The sequence below is a fragment of the Habropoda laboriosa genome, unplaced genomic scaffold, assembly GCF_001263275.1.
Source record: "Habropoda laboriosa isolate 0110345459 unplaced genomic scaffold, ASM126327v1 scaffold578, whole genome shotgun sequence".
Classification (NCBI taxonomy): Eukaryota; Metazoa; Arthropoda; class Insecta; order Hymenoptera; family Apidae; genus Habropoda; species Habropoda laboriosa.
The window spans coordinates 1,132,765-1,152,786 of record NW_017100941.1 but is presented as its reverse complement, the minus strand read 5'-3'; the positions used below and the strand labels follow the sequence as shown (position 1 = coordinate 1,152,786).

Genomic DNA, 20,022 nt, shown 5'->3' with positions numbered 1-20,022 from the left:
ATTATAACTAAATTATAGAACATTACACAAAACTGTATTTTAACAACAAACTAAAACACTTTTCAGATATTTTAATATCCAGAAGGCTACAATACACGGTTTAAAAAATAATGCTAAAATTACTAGACTAATCAAAAAGCATTATTATCAATTACTTATATAATGATGAGTGTTGCGTTCAATTAAGATATCTCTTTTCAACAAATGCTATTCGTTTTCCTCGTTTTCCTTCATTTTGTATTTCACACTTTAAACAGATTTACTTCCAAGACACTACGATTTATCGGTAAATAAGAAATTATTGAAATAGATAATTCGGTTACGAAAAGGTTAAACACAAACTTTCGAATTTTAATTTTATTACGCGTATTGATTTCTTTACAAAAAAAAAGAAAAAGAAAATAAATAAACGTCCACTCCGTCGGGTAGAATTCTATTTTTATTTTTTTTCTTCGGTACGTGAAGACGTAAGCAACCTCAACAGGTTTCACGAAGAAGCGTACAAAAGCAAAGAGAATGCCATACGTCCTTGGTCTCGCTAAATCGACATTGTCTCTATCCGTGTACATAATACGCTTGCAACTAATAGACCTGTGAAAAGCGTGTACGATCCTTGTCGCGATTATCTGGATGGAAGTTATCACAGTTATCAATTCAAAGAATCATGGAATAACTGTATATAAACATGCAAAAGCAGAATTTGTCCGGCGCTTGTTGGAAATTATAATCGTCTGTTTGTTCGTGAAACATCATTTAAAAAAACAAGTATGTAGTATTGAATGCAACGTGGTTAGGTTAGGTGCATCGTTTATATTCGTGACTCCTGTGTACACTGTGTGTAATTTGAAGAGGAGCTAATTCGAATTATTTACATTGGATTTTTATTTCGATTGAATTTTTCTAAATTGCGTTGCTGTAGTTATTAAGTCTATGCAAAAGTTTCTATCGTATTTTTCTGGGGAATTTATTTGTAATTAGTCGTTATAAAAATAATAATAATAATAATATAGTTTTAATGCTATACCTATGTAATATAATACGGATACACTTTTTTAATTGTATCTATAATTAGTCGTTATCAAAATAATAATATAATACTATATTGAATTAACAGTACTATTGTCATAAATACCAACTGTAGAAATTTAAATAAGAAGAACATATAGTGACTTTTAGTGTCATCGATTTACAAGCGATGAAAACTTTTGCATAGACTTAATACATGTCAAATGTAAGCTTTTTTGCAGATCTATGAAAATTAAAGCAATTTTGGCGATTTTGTTAACTTGATTTTGTAACCATATGAGTATTTTTATCGAATGAAAGGTTGAGTAAGATATTGAGTATATCCATCGAATCTTGTAAATTGATAACTGTACATGTTTTTAATAATTCTAATGTTTTTAAAATTAACATTTAAAAGAATTACACGTGTAAACATACGTTCTCTAAATTTTTCTAACACTGAAAACTCCCGAATATAAAAATATTTCGCTTCGTCTGATATCTGGTACTTATTTTTCTGTCACGCTAAAACAAGTGTGAAATGCATAGTAAAAATATTACCGAAACATAAACTTCCATTCGTACAAAAATATTCTAGCATCTTTTTAAACAGTATTGACATAAAGTTGAATACATTACAAACAAAGCGCACTAATTTTCGTGTTGCATAACGATACTAGTAAATCGAAAAGCAGATTACAAATCTTTTGATCGAGAGGTCATGATTATATATATATTCTCTCCTCATAATACCGCGTCATAGTGATCGCAAAATAATAAAATACATAATCATTAGATACTGTATGTTTGTTATCCCCGTAGCTTCTCCAGATTTCTTAGAAGAAAAAAAATATCAAAATGTTCGTGTCTGAATTTTGAATTAAAAATCTTTTCGCAAATCCTTACCTGTGCACTTGACTTGAAAACAAATGTGGCGCGTATTTACACGTGCGGGAACATATTTGAAAAAATGTTTATCGGTGTACTTAAAACTGAGAAAAGTGGGTCATTAGGCAGATCTTAAGCACAAGCATATGTCGTTATGTTCGAAAACTGCGGAAAACTAGCGGTTTTAAATGTACTGACCTACTCTTGCGTTTCGAAAATGTTTCAGTTATGCGTTCTAATTGCTCTTTAACAGCGTCGCAGTAATTACAATATAATTCTATAAATGACACATCGTGTGATTTTATTTGAACTTTAAGTTGCTATACGCGCATGCTAGGGATATATAGTTACTTCCAAAAATATTCGGACACCACACAAGCTTGCCTTTCTAGTAACGTATTTCGGTTATTTGTAAATTATTTTATAATAAGTATTATAAAATTTTTATAGAAATTATTGTAAGTTAATTATTGAAAGGATTGGATCGATGTTTTTTCGTTATGAAACGTCATTTAGTGTACTTTAGGATGACGTACGTACGATTTCATGCATTTTCGTATGTGGCATTGTCATACAGACTATTCGAAATTATATCCAATTACTGTTACACAAATATCCAGACACTTAGTAAAAATTAATATTTTCAATATTCATAGTATGGTGTTTATATTATTCATATTCATAATATTATTGTATTGTAAAATTACAATTTAAAAAATTATATTATAAATTTATAATATAATAAAAATATTACCAATATGAATAACGAAGGCAATTTTCACCCCTTCATACCATACCGAAATTTCATCAAAACCGGTGATTATCACTTCGGGATGTTCCCTTGTCACGCAATAAAAACAGATTCTAAGGCCTCTGTGGCATCTGTACGTATTGTTAAGTAAAGAAGACACGAGCCAATTGGCAAAATATCTACAAATCTCTATTGTTCATGCTGCTATAGTTAAATCCTGCTATAGTATAATGCTGCTATAGAAATGAAATTCGTTAATTTAATCCCTTGTCTTATAACGACGAGTTACACTCGTGGTGCAGATTATGGTTAAGATGTGACAAAAGAAAGATCGAATTTGAAATAAATTTGCATTTTAGCTCTAACTGTAGCTCCAATATAAGTCTGATGATTATCAAACACAAAACCTTGACATTTCTTTTCTAACTATGCATCTAAGCGTCAGCCATTTTACTGTTTAATCTAATACAGATTAATTACAACTTAACAATCCTCAGCCTTACGAATTAGAACTATTTTTCTCACATCTTGACCAGAACCTTTGCTACGAGCCTGACACGTTGTTATAGGTTAAGGGGTTAATATTGATCGTATTAAATGAAAATGTATGTGTAATTTTAAACGAAGCTTACGATAAGTAAGAAAAAAAAAGTAATAGTGAGATTCATATATATATTGATATATATAAAAATATGCAAAATAGGTGTCATTTTTAAGCAGAACTTCACAACAGTTCGTATTCAACGTGAAGAAAATTAGAAGAGAATGGTACATCGTATTAATTTCTAAGTATTACTCGTCACTATTTTACACTTTGTTTTATGGGTTTTTCTGTGTTGCTTGTATCTGGCGAGCTGCGACACGAGCAATGCGAAAGAGGAAATTGCATACTAATGTATTGCTGAATCAATTTAGCTTAACCTTTGCGGTTTTTCTGCCAAAGCTATGCATTGGTATTCGCTAAAAATTATCTTAATTTTCCACGAGTACCCAATGGTAAATAAGATTTTGTTATTTTTCCCCCGTTCTCCTCAATTCTTGTATTAAATCGTAATTTAAGACTTCTACATTCGAGGATTTAACATTCGCAAAATCCTCGGCTACAGAATATTTTTATCGTCTTCGTTTTACTTCATATCAAATTCAATTGGATAATTAGAAATGAATTTTTTCTAACTTTAGGGCACACAGTCAGAGTTCTATTTGAAAAGAAGGAAAACAGATGAAGAATCAAAATAAGTTCCGCTATTGTCAGTGGCCTTTTGCCATTTTTCTAGCAGCCTTGCGAACATCATCGCGATAGAAACTCGGTCGCGTCGAATCAATTATGCGATTATCCAATTGGAAAGACTTCGTTTCTACATCTAATATACTGCATTCGGTATGTTTATGCGCTGACCTAATTCTACCAATTGCGTAACAACGAATTCACCCTGCAACGTGTGTTTCTCGCACAGCCGAATATAGTTAATTTTTCTAAATTTAGCTTCACTTGTAAAAGTCCGACGAAACGAGATATGATACAGGTGATTAAAGGGGAAGGGGAAACAGAAGGATAAGGAGTAAGGTGAGATTACTGGATGACGGAACGGCTGTGAAATCAGAAATCTGCCAGATCATCGATCGATCCATGCCTACTTAACATTTATCAAAAATTGTCAAAACTTCGATTTCGTCTTCCCCTTCGAATTCGTATTTCGGAAATTAGACAATTTCCTTGATAAACATAAGCAACTGCGGTGTGATAACGTTCGTGCGATTTAATATTTGAAAAATTTAATTAACGCGTTATTTCACGAGAGTCGTGGAATTCGTAGTATTTTCAAGTAATAATCGCCCGCCAATCACGGAAGAAAATTGTACTTCCTCCGACGTAACATTTACATACCGCAAAACAGAGTTGAAGTTTTGCTCTACGAGAAATACATATAGTAGAAGCATCGATAATTTCGTTGTTATTTTTCTTTGAGTCATCGAGGCCTGTTATCAGCTGTCACAATTGTTTCCAGGAAACGAGAATTTTGTATTTAAAGAAGGAACCCGGAGTGATGGGGAGTTAATTCATTATCTCGTGTTAAATTGAATGAAATACGGAGTTAACAGCTTTGCGTTATTAGTCGAGTAATTAAGTTTATTTGAAGAGAAAGGCTGTGACGAATGATAGAAGGAAAATGTTTCGCGAAGGAATCTTATTGTGGTATTAAAATCGATTCAACAGATCTTTATACGGTACAAAGAGATTCCGACGAAAAGAAAGCATAGTTTTTCTTCATTTAACGAAAGTAGCGTAAATGATAGTTACAAAGAAAATGTCACCAGATATAAAATGCAAAAAAAATGAATAATCACGATCTTAGAAACTTGTCACTCGTTCAGGGAAAATTTCAATTGATTTGCTGTCGCCAAATTTTTTAGAGCATCTGTACTTCAATTATTCCCATTTTTTGCATCGCAAGAAAACGCGACGAACCCGCGGATTATCGTGATAAAATTGTTCAGTCGCATTTCTACCCCCGCGGTGGAAAAATTACTGGACAAATCCTAGGAAAAACCCCCAAAACGTGTTAATAGCCAAACCCTTTCCCTTGGATCTCACCCAAGCAACGCCGACCAATAGAAACCAGCGATTACACTCGCACAGGAAACATTCCACCAATCAGAAACTGGCCTAGTTGATAAAAGCAAAAACACGAGTCTTTGGTAGCCAGTTATCACACTTCTCGTAAATAAAATAGTTGTACAAATCTAAGTCTTCGTAGTCCTTAATATTCACACTCCGTAACTCGAAGTGTGAGTTCGGTAATTAAGTAACGAGCATTGCGCGACCCGGACATCGTTACTGAAAGAAATATACGAAAGAACAGATAAAATATAAACACATGAATAATCACTGTCTTAGAAACTGTTCATCTTTCACTCATTTACCAAAATTTCAATTCTCCAATTATTCTCATTACCTTCCACACGACGATACTGAAGAAGTAACAGAAGAACCGGGAAACAGATAAAACTGTTTCCCTTCTTTTCTTCATACCCGAAGAAGTAGCGAACAGGTTTTAAGCAACTCGATAAAAAAAACACTGTGATTACAAGATTCCGATGTTATTCAACTTTTAACCATTTTTTTTTTTAACCATTTTCCTATCACGTTTGACCTCCGCGAAAGCTCGTTCACATGCATACACGTATGCATTACGCATCCTGCAATGAGTCGTGCGACGAGGCGTGTCTCGTTTCGAGCAAACGCCGCGTACATGGGTCGTTAGCCCGGATATACGTTGCGTAGAATAGAATTGCGAAGGATTTGATACGTGACAGGCATGGTCCTTCGACATTCCATTTGCCCCAGACGATCGGTGGCATTTTTCTCTTCTTTCGTTCGAATCTCGAGAAAGAGAGAGAGAGAGAGAGAGAGAGAATTGGACGGCGAGCGATCCATTCCTAATTGGAAATTGATCGTAGCAATAGATCGTACATACATTGTGAAGTCGTTCAGGCTTGAATCTTATTCTTTGGTCGAATGACAAACACCGTAGTTGTATATGTGATCTAATTGTAATCAGATACATTCGATTCAGATTTGAATACATTGAAGAATACTTGGAAGCGACGGGATGTGCATCTTTGAACGGTGACAATTTCGGAAACTGAACGTTTCAGAATGTTATCGTGTGGTTACGAAAGAAATGAAATTTTTAAAAATATCGAAATTAAGAATTGTTTAATTAGCGTGTTTATGTGAAAAGCAGGATTGTAAAATAAATGTAACAGCTTCTTCTAAGATCGTGATTATTAATTGTTTTTTCTATTTTATACTTGGTGAAATTTTCTTTAGTAATTATCGTTTATGCTACTTTCGCTAAATAAATTAGAAACACACTTTTAGATATTATTCTGCGATATGTCGAGAGTGAATAAGATGTTTTCGATGTTCTCCGATCTGTTCTCACTTGAAATTGGCAAGTTATAAGAAACTTGAACAGATTACTCGATGTAGAATGTTATAAAAGTTACGATACGGAATGACTCATGCAATCGAGATAGTGTGGGAGAGTTAAAAACATAGCAATTTCTCCGAAATCCAATAAGAAATAAAGAGCGTGCTTCTGTTCGGTTATTTTAACGATTATGCGTTATTATTCTTTCTGGGAATAACAAGCGCGTTTGAGAAACTTCTGTTAAACAAGATAAATCTAAACGTGAAGTGAGGGGGAGAAATATGGAAGAAAGTGAATCGTAAAAAGTTAGATAAGAGTGATTTATTTAATTTCAACAAATACAGTCGATTATTTAAGCGAAGATAATTTTATAGTTTGAGTATTAGAATGTGTAATTGAAAAGTCGAAACGGTGACCCTAACAGTTACATAGCTTTCTACTGAAAACAACGAATAATCATGATTTTTCAAACGATAAAAGGATTTAGCAAAGCTTGTTTCACCAGTTTCCTGATAAATGATTTACCATTCGACGATCTGTATATTATACTGTATACAAAAGAAATTAATTCGTAACATTGTTTAACTTTATAAAATTATGCTCCAAGTATCATCTTCGAGCTATAACACTAAAATTACAAAAATCATAGGAAATGCGAGTACCTTTCAAATCGAATTCTATTCGCCGGTAAGAAACTTCGATATCAAAATCTCTCGAGAGATTAATCCAAATAATAGATTAACTTAAACGCCGGAAGAAGCTTACGAATTATCATTCGTACGCAACACGTGGCGGTAAGTACTGTTACCACGAACAGAAAGAAGAAAGTTATTCCACCTAATCCATCATTGGCCCTTTAAACGAGGAAATACAGTTGGCGAAACAGGAGTAGCACTTTTTCCCATATCATCAACTACATTTTAATCGAAGATTTACCCTGCCCAAGTAAATCTAGTAAATCTTATACTTTTTACGTATCTAAACACAAAACTAAAATCATCAAAACGATCAAACAATAGTCGATTCACTTGTGAAACATTAATAAAAATGAGTAAAGATTCTCCGGTAATTTTGATGAAAATAGTACACGAAGAGAAAGATCTTCCGTTTGAATTTACCTTTGATCCACGTAGACTCGTTCGAAAAATATTCTAATTACCTCAAAATGCCTGGAAAATGTTCTAATTCATTTCACTAGAACAATCTTCATTTTTACTGTCATTTTCAGCCGTACTATTACGAACAAAATACGTTTGAAAAGTGATGCGACGCGTTACTGCACATTTCGGCTTTAATAATGCTCGACCCAAGTCTTAACTCGTTATTCTGCGCGAACGGGTTAAATTATTCAACCCTTCGCGAGCTGTTCCGCGCCTCCGTGCGAAGAATTCTCATAGAAAGGGCAGAAGAGTTTATCTATTCGTTTGTGTAAATACTTTGGCGATCTAAGCTTCGAGCGTTCTTATCGTTGTACGAGGAAGTTACCGCGTTTATCTGATTGGTCATACCACCGTTTCCGATTCGGTGTTTCACCGTATGAAAAGCTTCTCGAGCGAAGTGTCCTCGGTGACAGCGAAGCCTGGGCAAGATTTCACGGAAGAAAGAAAGAAAAATGAGCAATTTCTCTGTTCGCAGCGTACGTCGACGGTACAGACACTGCAGAATGACGAGAACATCTTGGCGATGTTCGATCGTGCTTCTTTGGATCGTCGTTGTGACGTGTTGTAACGCCTTCGATATTCAATGCCCGCCGCAAGGAACCTGCAGCTGCCAACCAAGTATTAACGGGGACATTGAGATACACTGTCCCACAGAGAACGATTCGGCCTTCATCGTGAATGTTCAGCCGCACAATTATATTCAGGTAGGCAGCAGTGACTCATTCATGCTTTTTAAAAGAGAGTCAGTCGACCGATGGAACAAAAACGTCTCTCTCTCCCTGCACGTTATCGTTTGTTTTCGGTACTTGCAGACCACGTGTCAATTCGTAAGCTCTATGTGAAAAAAAAAATAAGTTCTTAACCCTTTCGCTGCGGCAAATTTTAGTACACAACGCGCTACATGGGCAGATTCAGATGTTCCACAACGGCCGGGATATTTTATCTTTTAGCGTGTTTTATCTAATTAACGTGGAAGAGTACAGCGGATGGAATTAAGGTTTGAATTAATACGGGAGTGCGCCAAAAGGCCGCAATAGTAGAATGCGACGAAATTTTTAAGGCGCCGATAGCAGTGAAAGGGTTAAAGAATAGCTCTTCGCGTATTTTTCAGCAGATTTTCTATTGCAAAGGGAAAAGATTTCTTTCCTCGGTTCTTGTTGCGCAGTGCTTTTCTGCACGCTTGTGCGCTGATACCTTGTTTGGTTTTCTATTGTTTCACGGTTTATGGTTGAACGATTTAGAAACGGTGCTTTATTCAGTTTCTCGTTATTAATCTATGGATTATAAACGTTGAAAACGAGAAACTGAGCGAAGCGTGGTTAGGTCATTCAATTACAGAAATAAGAGACATCTGATGGTTTGAAGTAATCGATTCGGTAATTTTATATCCTTCGGATTAAGCGTGGAGTATTGTGCGTGAATGAATTACTTCGAACCAACGTTTCTTATTTTTGTCAAATTACTCTAAGGAATATTTATGAAATAATAAATCTTCGTACGTAGTAAAATTTATAAGAACTTGTATGTTTTTGTTAATGAAATTTAATTGATAAAATGACTACCAGTTGAGAAAAAATGATTTCTTAAATAGAGTGTAGAAATATTTCAATGCAGTTACATGCTTCACTCCTCAATTTTCATCCGCATTAAGCAGCCGAGACTTTCACTTTCTATTGCGTAACGTGGCAACACTCTACACGGGATAATCTACCTTACTCGTTACGAAGGAACAGTAATTAACCGAACCCTGATGTTTCTGCAGAAAAATCAACCCCTTAGTACGATACTATCAAACATTATTCCACAATCTATCTTCAATTTGTAATAAAACTAAAATTCTCTTAAACGAACAAAACTTGAGCATAAATATGCATGTGATGTATAGATATGTTCAGAGAAAATAAATATATATTTAGGGTTACTTTATGAACAACTTAGAAGCCAGAATGATTAACTTCACTTTTTGATATTCTTCTAATTTCAGTATCAAAGCACATGCTTGGTGGTTAATTCTTCGTAAATAAAAGAAATTTAATAAGTTTAATTTGACGGAGTTGGTCACTTTGGCTTCTCAGTGGCTCATATATGGGTACAAGTATATTAACCCTTTGAGTGGTTACTGAAATGTGGTAAAAATGTGGAAACTTTTTTTTATAACTTAAATTATTTGTGAATAACGTGGAAATGTTTTTATTTTTTCATCAACCAACTACGAATGCATTCTTTTCCTGACCTTTACCATGTTACATCCTATCTGAACCTCTTGCAAAGCAAATTTTGAAAAGGGTTAAAGGCCTTTCATTAAGGTGGGATTTTTTTCGTGAGCTTATATCTTTTAATTCTCGAACTGAATGCTGTTTTGTTTTTGAAATCTCTGGTCGGTAAACATTGGCAAATTTATGCAAACGTATGCAAATTGGCCGCGAAATTGACCGCTTCTTCCTTTAAGGCTACATGAAAGAGAAGATGATCTACGTGAATAAACCGAGCGCTACTGAAGACACGGAGTTGCAATTATGCGAAAATGTTACAGCAAAATTTTGATAAAAGAACGATAGGTGTGTAGAAAAACTCGTAGTAGGCCTTTTATCGGATATTCTTTTCCATATATGATTGAATAAATAAACCAACAATTTTCAAATAAATTCAGTGTTTTCTACAAAGATAAAAAAAAAAATTCTGCCTTGTTGAAAGACTAGCATAGCGAGCAGAGAATGAGAGTGAGAGCTAGGGAAAGTGAAGTGTCCATCTCACAGCAGTGAAGCCGAAATAAGCTGCTATAATTAAAATTCTCCGAAGTTACAAATATCCTTCAATTGACCAAAAATACGTCTCTATTTATTCAGATACAATGTCTCAACACTCCACGATGGTCCGACTTCCACCTGACCAATTTACTGCCCACGGGCGACATAGAGTCTATGTACTTCCGGATGTGCAATCTGCCGACAAACTCGAGCTTAGGGGAAATCGCGTACAATCTCGGGGCGAGAAACGTGAAAAAGCTGATATTTCAATCGTTCGGTAACCTGAGCACCACCTTGACTAGAAAACACCTGCAGGATTTCCCTGGATTGCAGCGTTTGATATTGTCCAGCAACAGTTTGACGAACCTCAGCAGCGACTTGTTCGCAGATTTGCCGAATTTGGCATGGCTCGATTTGCGAGAGAATAACGTACGTCTGTCCCCTGGAATCTTCGACAATGTACCGGAGCTAGAAGTGCTCGAGTTAGGTAACAACATGATGGAGGACGTCGAACTGGGTACGTTCGATCCGCTAACGAAGTTACAATTCCTGAACTTGTGGAGGAACAAGTTCACGAAACTCGAGTCTGGCATGTTCCACAAGCTCGCCTCTTTGCATTCGCTGGACTTGAACTCGAACGAGTTAACCACCCTGCCCGAAGACGTCTTCGCGAAACTGGAAGAATTGGAAGCGTTGAATCTGTTCTGGAATAACTTCTCATCGTTGCCGGAAGGTTTGCTGCGGCACAACGTGAATCTGAAGAACGTGAACATGTACGGTAACAAAAGGAACATGACGGAGCTACCGCGAGGATTGTTCGCGAATTTAACAAATCTCGAAGCTGTACAATTGAAGAGCAACGGTTTGATCAGAGTGCCGAGTGATCTGTTTCGCGGCTCAGTTTCGCTGAAGAACGTTAGTTTAGCGAGGAATTACATCGAGTCCCTACCTAAGGATCTTTTCAAGGATTTGATCAATTTGTCGATGTTAGATCTCCACCTGAATGAACTAACGTCGCTGCCTGACGAAGTTTTCTCGTATTTGAATCGTCTGGTTAAGCTGAACTTGTCCAAAAATCATCTTACTTCGATATCTAGGTAAGTTTGCTTGTTTTTTTTTAATCTTGCTGGAAAATGTTCACAACAATCTTTGTTGAATAACGACGAAACGTTAATTTCGAAGGAATTAGAATGAACTTAGATATTACATTGGCAAGTTCGTTTGTAATTGAAAGGATATTTTGAAGCTTTCTATTTTCATATTCTTGAAATAAACGCGCTGTATAGAATAGGCGATTTTCAGTTTATAAAAATTCACGTCGAATGAAATTCTGGTATTGAATGTTTTCTTCTTCGATATTTCAGACGTCTCTTTAGCGATTTAAGATCGTTGCAAATTTTGGACATGCAGGAGAATCAGTTGAAAACGATAGAAGATACGAGCTTTAATTCCTTGACCAACCTGCGAGTTGCATTTTTCTCTAACAATCAACTAACATTTAACAATTCGTTGTCCTTCTACCAAGACGAGTATGGGAGAAAATCACCATTCCACGGCTGCACCTCTCTAGAAGAATTGTATCTGGCGAATAACAATATCTCGGAGATATTTGGCGATTGGATCATAAGCAGCTTGAAGTTGCGAGTATTAGATCTCAAGTTTAACAAGATACCGAACATATCGGTAAGTTGAAAATATCCATGAAATATCACAAGAAAATAATGAATCTTCCGCTAAAATTAGTTGGTGAACTATTTTAACAAACTGTTTTACACTTTTTACATTCGATGGTGTAATTTCATACTTTGCTTACAAATAAGTTAACAATTCAATAGCAAATTCACACCTTCTCCAACGGGTATTTTTCCCGTACAACTGTTCTTTCATACGAAGCAGAACTGAAAGTTTCTTAAAAAGTTTTGTTAAAACAATTGTGATACTTTATTGTAAAACAGTCTTTAATGAAATATTTCACAAGCTTCTGTTTTCCAAGCACTCATTCATATGAAACGCACACAATACCTCACGTGGTAGTTTTGTCGATAACTTTCGTAACTTCTTCTATTTTGCAACTCTGTTTCAGACCGAAGATCTGCAATTTCTATCGAACAATATTAAAGTAGATCTGACGCACAATCAGATATCGCACATCTACTTAAACAGAGCTGAGGAGGTAGCCAAGTACCAGCACACTGCTCGTGACGTGATAATATTAGTCGAAAATAATCCCATAGTTTGCGATTGCGATATATACGACTTTCTCCGTTACTTGGAAGGAAGAATGCACCACAACGTTCAAAACTATTTTCATATAATAATCGGTAACTTGATGTGTCGATCTCCCGAGACGCTGGCAGAGATCGCTGTGGCGAACTTGAAGTCGAAAACGCTAAGATGTCAAGAATTCGACGTATGCCCGAAGAATTGCGATTGTTGGATAAAACGTAACGACAAGGCGTTCCTGGTCGATTGTTCGAACAGAAATTTAACAAGCGTGCCGGAAAATATTCGAACATTGCCGCAGCATCGACTCGAATTAAATTTCGCGGGCAACAAATTGACCAGAATGTCGCCTTTGGCTGATATTGGCTTGAACAATGTACCGATATCCAAATTGTTGTTATCGAACAACAATATCTATGACATATCTGTGGACGAATTACCATTGAATATCGAGGTTTGTATTTAAATAGAAATCTTTCTTCTTTGAAGATCGTTGTACACACGACAGCTTTCCCGTTTTAATACGTTTAAATTAATCGATTAGTATTTGAAATACTTCTGTTCGCATGAACATTGACTAAATATCATCGTATTATCTCGAACACAAGTTTAGAATGAATAAGTGTGTTGATAAACCGATAATGTTTCAGACCTTGGAGCTGCACAATAATAACATCAGCAAACTGAACTCGGATGCTTTGCATTTCATGGACAATTCTAGCTCTTTAATGACGCTGACGCTACACGAGAATCCATGGAAATGCGATTGCAGTGCGATAGATTTTCTTAATTTCATTCAAACCAAAGTCATAGAAATACCTAGTTCTTTGCTGATCACGTGCCAGGGCAAGAACGTTCCAATGTTGAAGATGATAGCGACAGACCTGTGTCCTGCAGATACCATACTGATCGTAGGAATTAGCCTAGCCATAGCTATTATTGGACTGATAATAGGTTTGCTAGCGGCTCTGTACTATAGGTATCAACGGGAAATTAAGGTTTGGTTATACGCGCATCAGTTCTGCTTGTGGTTAGTAACAGAAGATGAACTAGATAAAGACAAACTGTACGACGCGTTCATAAGTTATTCGCACAGAGACGAGGACTTTGTCGTGAACGAATTAGTACCAAAGCTAGAACGTGGCCCCAGACCGTTCAAACTGTGCCTGCATTTTCGTGATTGGCTTGCTGGAGAATGGATACCAAATCAGATCGCGCGTTCCGTTGACAATTCCAGGCGAACAATAGTGGTTTTGTCACCTAACTTTCTCGAGAGTGTTTGGGGACGAATGGAGTTCAGAGCGGCGCATAGTCAAGCGCTCAGCGAAGGCAGAGCAAGAGTTATCTTAATTTTGTACGGTGAAATTGGTCCCACCGACGATTTAGATCCAGAACTTAAAGCTTATTTGAGCATGAACACATATGTAAAATGGGGCGATCCTTGGTTCTGGGATAAATTACGATACGCGCTACCGCATCCTCCAGAATTTACAAAGAATACCATCAGAAGGAAGATCTTCGAAAAGCATCAACCGTGTATACAACTTCATGGCGAGAAGAAAGAATTGATCTACCCGGTTGGCGTTCCTGAGACACCACCTGCGGCAAGCACTCCGCCAGCAGATAGTCTTAAAGTATTTATATGTGACGAGAATAACGGAGAAAAGAAAGAAAATTTAGAAAAGCTGCCCTCTCCAGACAGCAATACTAAACTTATGTTTCCGTCTGAAGAATTAATAAAACATAATTTGATCAATAAGATACAATGTACTCCCGTATGAAATGCATTCAAGGATATACGTAACAGTTTCCAGATTTCATTTTTTTTTATAAAGAAAAGACTCATAAATTTTTGGTTTTTAGCACATGTCTGAATAACTATAAACAATTGAATTTTACTATGATTTTATTAAAAAGGAGATTGATTATTTTCGAATAAAAAGATGTATGTTAGGTAAAATATAGTTAACACTTGCAAATGTATTTATAAAGAATTTGGGATATATCGAACTTACCCAAAATATTTTGATAATTAGTGCATGAACTAACTTGCTTGTATAATTCTCAAAATTTTGATTAGTCTACACACCCATGTTTTTCTGAAAGTATCGACAAATACTTGTTGATATGCAGTGCAACGCCAGGAATTCTTTATTATATTTATTTTATAAAGACAATTCATCTCATACTTAGATTTATAAATTTGTTTAATGGACCTTTAAGTATCAATATAAGTGAATGTTGAAGACAAATTACATACGACTGAACAAACTTAGGTTTAGAAAAGTTATAAATCACTGTAAATAGGTATTTTTTGTAATTTTGTATGGATTTTAACTTGGAATGTGTTGCCATTACTATAAAAGTAGATAATTATCATAGAAATAGAATCAATCTTGTGTCAAACATTTCCAAAATCATCTTTATCATATAGAGTTTGTTTCCATTTAATGTGCTTTATGTATGTATACTTTGTACCCTTTTTCATCATTCATATGTATACATACATATGTAAGCACTAATAGATTGTCAGTGCGATTCAATTTGCGTTACCATTTGCGTTTTCACATAAGCTTAAGAACACATACAAACGTATGTTGTACATAGGTATGCTATATAACTATTATTTTATTGCTCAATTTTATGAGCACGGTAATTTTTTTATAGCTATTGTTAAAAATAAAAAATAAATTGTTATAAGTGTTAATAAAGAATCATAATGATAGTAATTCAAAATTTCGACTGGAAAAATAAATAAAGAATCTCATTATAAAATGTTAATTTCGCCATTAATGATTTTTTACTGTATTGTACTTCATTATTAATATAAGTTTATTATAAGAAACTAAGTGAGTACCTGAGAAATAAATATTCATACAATCGTTTAAACATATTGTGTACATTTGTATAGTTACATATTTCTCATTTTTAATTATATTATAACATATATTTTATTTCATATATACGAAACATAAACACAAAGAGATCCATAAAATTGGTTTTTAGACTGAAAATACTAATCATACGAATAATGGAACAACTGTTCCTGTTGTTTCCTGATTATTAAAGTTCAATACCAATTTTTTATGATTTATTATATATTTAAATATTGACAGTACAATGAGTAATAATAAATGAATGAAGCTACTGATTGTATTAAAATAAAAATTGCTTTTACTTACCCATAACAGCTTTGGAGTTCCGATTCCTACAGACTCGTTACATATAAATCGTACTTCAGATGTGTAGGATGTTTTACCTGGTTAAACGATAAAAAAATTGAATAAAATCTATTATATAACTTTCTACTATTGGAAAAGGATACCTTATACATGTATTATATACTTACTATCTATACATTTACCACCATTAGAGTATTTAAGTTTTATAACATTTCTGCCATAATCAAAAATTACATTTGTCAGTGATCCATAACCATTATTTCCTTGGCATACTGCAGAACCATTGCAAATCTTTTCTCCTCCACATATACTTATACTATATTCTTTACCTTGCTTGTTCTTTACCTGTAGATCCGTGAATTTTTTAAAGCATTACAGGCATATTTAAAATTATATTATCTTAAACCGCGAGATAAATATTTTATGTTGAAGAATACTATCTTATAATATGAACAGTATATGATATACATTTCATCAAATGCATTTACAAAAATAAGTTATTAAACATTAAGAGACTTACGTAGTATATTTTTTTATCTTTATGTAACAAGGAAAGGTTACATTCATGTGAAAGCCACTGCTCCTTTATAGTACAAGGTGGAGTCCAATTTCCCATTACAGCTCCACATGTTATGCTCGTTTTCCACTCAAAAATATAAGTACAGTCTTCATATTTTTTAAGTTCTGGAAATCATAAATTACCTTATCATTATACTGGCATGGGAACGTAAAATTCGAGGAAATTAATTTATTTGAATTTTCAGGGCAGACTGATCCGCCTAGGTACCGTAACACCGTTTCATGATTTTTATTCACTATAGGACTCTCTTTTGGAAAACCCAAACTCTGCCAACAAATGTAAACAATTTTGTTTTACTATTATTTAATTAATTTAAACGCAGCAATTGGTTACTTTTAAATACATATATGTAGTATTTTTATTGCAGCAAAATTATAATATAAATTTGTAAAACAGGAATTACCATCTTTTTACTACATTTTTATGTAAACAAATTTATAATTGTTACTTACAACCTCATTTATATATTCTTTATCTGAACTTAGTGAAGTTTTGCAAACTGCACTGCCATGTGCACATGTTAAACCTGGTACAGGGACCAGTGGTCTACATACATTTATGTGAAATTCAGTTTTGTTCACCTTTATAATATAATTACTAGTAGATTTGATCAATGAACTTAAATTCACTTCATCGTCATCTGTAGCACATTTTACCTGCAAAATATAAATTTCCTATTCTGTATGAATTTTTTTTTTTAAAGAAAAAGGTATTCAAAGAAGTAATAGCATTCATGGAATAAAAATTGAATGTGCAAATCATTATCTTACCCTTTTCTCACAAACCAAATTGGTATTCCAATGTATGATTAACTGACAAGAATTTTGTTCCATAACAAGTGGTTCCTCGGAAGATCCTTCTGCTCCGCATAAAAATGCAATAATTGTATATCGTCGTTGTCCATTTTCACATAAGTCTCCATCTGTATAATTCAAATATGGGCCACCCTCTTCCCACATTAAATTTGTGTTAACCTTTCCCATAGATACACTATTTTTTGTAAGACAAACTCCTAGATATAAAAACAAAAAATGGACCAATATAATGTGAAATTTTAGTAATTTGAAGAATAGTATGATCATATTAGAAAATTGTAAATAAAATAACTTGACTAACCTGTTCCTGATGTGCATCCTGTATTCACAGGTGCCTTACATATTCCAAATTTATATTCTGTGCCATTCTTTGCTATGGTATGAAAATCTTTGTTCATCAAGGTTTGCAAATTGTACCTGCAATATCATTTCTTATAAATTTCTCCATAATAACATTTAATTGAATTATTTGATCTGATCTTACGTAAAATTTGTAAGGGGATTATTCACTGTACATTTGCCAGCAGTTGTTGCACTATGATTACGCAAAGATTCCACACTGCAAGCAGCTGCAGTTTTCCATATTAGTTGATAATCACATGATTCACTTCCTACATATTCTGGAACTGTATCCTAACAAATGTACAATACAGACTTATAGAAAAAGTAAGAATTGAATAAATAATTTGTATCATAATATTTACTATAGCTTCAAAATCACATATAAAAGAAATAGTGGTCCCAATATGTGGTGTAGTTTCATTTTTCACTTTACAAATAGCTCCTTCCTGATATTGAAGTTTCAGTTTCCCATCTTCTATAAATGGTGAATGTTTAACATCACCTAAATTTACATATCTATAATACAATTTTATTAGTAATATTCACATGTTAATAATTTAATTTAATTTAGCTTTAATTAAAAATTATATACAGGAATCACATTATTAAAACAAAAGTATTCATACTCAGTTTTTGAAGAAACAATCTCCTGTAAACAAGCTCCTGATTCCATTTGACACAGAGCATTGTGTTCAAATATCACAGAATGGCAAACATTTAATATAATTTTTGGAGATGTATTATTACCAGTGTGAATAACATAGTTTTCTGAATATCTGGTTAAAGATGATAGATCATAATGGAACCCATTATCTGTTACTGTACAATTTATTTGTTTTGGAGGTGCACAAGCAAAAATACTTTTCCATGACAAATATAAATTACACTGTTCTGATGCCTAAAATATTAATAATGAAACATAAATTTAAAATTCACTTATTACATAGTACTATGTAAAATTTCATATATTGTTAAAAGGTATATATGTTTTGCTGTAAAATATAATAATAATAAAAAATGTTTCATTCCTGATATAATTAGTCTTACATAATCAAATATTTCAGGATAAGAATTGCTTCCAGCTTCATAATCACATTTCATTATAATATTTACAGTATATTTAGTTTTAGGTGTACAATCATCACCTGTGAATACAAACATTATCCTTCCACCGGTTACATCTACTTTTGGAGGCATTTTTCCTATAACATCAAATAAGACAAAATAAAATTATTTTCATAAATGAAAGATAATGTTGATTTTAGATAAATATAGAAAAATTAGAACCTATTCCTATTTCTTCTTTGTTTCTCACTAAGCAAATTCCATATCCATCTTTCCCATTGCACTTTTCTCTCAATGGAGTGCATAGTTGCAATCGTATAGTTTCATTCAAATACTCATAATTTACATTAACATCTTTTATAGGATTTGTGAGACTTGTAAAGTTATAAGAAAAAAGACTCAAAACAGGTTCACGAATTATGCAAATATTATCATTCACTGGTGTGTCCTAAAACTAATAATTAAAATGAATATTAATAGTAGATTTAATACATACTGCAAAAACAGCAACAGTTGCAAAACAGTAAAAGGATAATAAAATGTTTAACTTGTACATTTCTTTTCTCTATTCAATGGTGTATTAATCACATTGTAAATATGTACTGTATTAACATGCATAACAATATTATTCGCAAGTACACGTTGCAATAAGCAGACGATTATCGTTAAACGATAAACGCATACGAAAGATCCAAACCACTTTATCTGAATGAAACAACGTTTATTTCAGATTGGATATCTTTAGAACTTTAAGGAAATGACAGTTGAAAAATCTCTTGGCTGTGGGTAAAAAAGTTGTACATATGTACTTCTCTACAACAGATTTTAGTGCAGAACATTAACCAATCAATGATGTTAAATTTTTCAATTTACTTAGTAATTAACTTTACTATGCTAATATACCGAAATCTGAAGTCATTGGTCAAAACTACTGATTAAGTGTAACATATTTAGAAAAATATATCTACGTCATACATGTACACATGTATAAGGGATAAACTAAAAATAGCGAAAAATATAAATTATCCAATTAATAGCGTCAACAAATGTTTAAAAATGCATTCGTTAACCATTATATGCATATATTACACATAGATAATTACGAATTTTATTATGTCTAGTTTAAAGTGCAATTTCGGCATGTATTCTAACGTTGTATGTATTATAATTATTGAAGAATCATGATATTATAGGTAGTAACACTACAGTCTTAACAGCAGTTTTGAATTTAATAAATCAATGTTTGTTTTAAATTTTGCGCAGTTGTCTTAAAATATTTTGAGTGACATTTGTTCCGTAGTGACGCATATAAAATAATCTTGACTA

General features: G+C 33.6%; 1 protein-coding gene across 1 annotated transcript in view; it reads right to left on the bottom strand.

The window, feature by feature from the left end:
* LOC108577602 (cation-independent mannose-6-phosphate receptor) overlaps positions 1 to 19,271 on the bottom strand; it is a 32,190-nt gene extending 12,919 nt beyond the window's left edge. The window contains 13 exon segments of the mRNA XM_017940785.1: positions 15,895 to 15,971; positions 16,062 to 16,239; positions 16,415 to 16,591; positions 16,594 to 16,740; positions 16,927 to 17,130; positions 17,245 to 17,486; positions 17,591 to 17,706; positions 17,774 to 17,922; positions 17,994 to 18,147; positions 18,258 to 18,529; positions 18,679 to 18,833; positions 18,919 to 19,144; positions 19,193 to 19,271. Of these exon segments, the coding sequence (XP_017796274.1) occupies positions 15,895 to 15,971; positions 16,062 to 16,239; positions 16,415 to 16,591; positions 16,594 to 16,740; positions 16,927 to 17,130; positions 17,245 to 17,486; positions 17,591 to 17,706; positions 17,774 to 17,922; positions 17,994 to 18,147; positions 18,258 to 18,529; positions 18,679 to 18,833; positions 18,919 to 19,144; positions 19,193 to 19,252 (2,157 nt within the window). The 5' untranslated portion in view covers positions 19,253 to 19,271.
* Between the last annotated feature and the right edge of the window lie 751 nt (positions 19,272 to 20,022).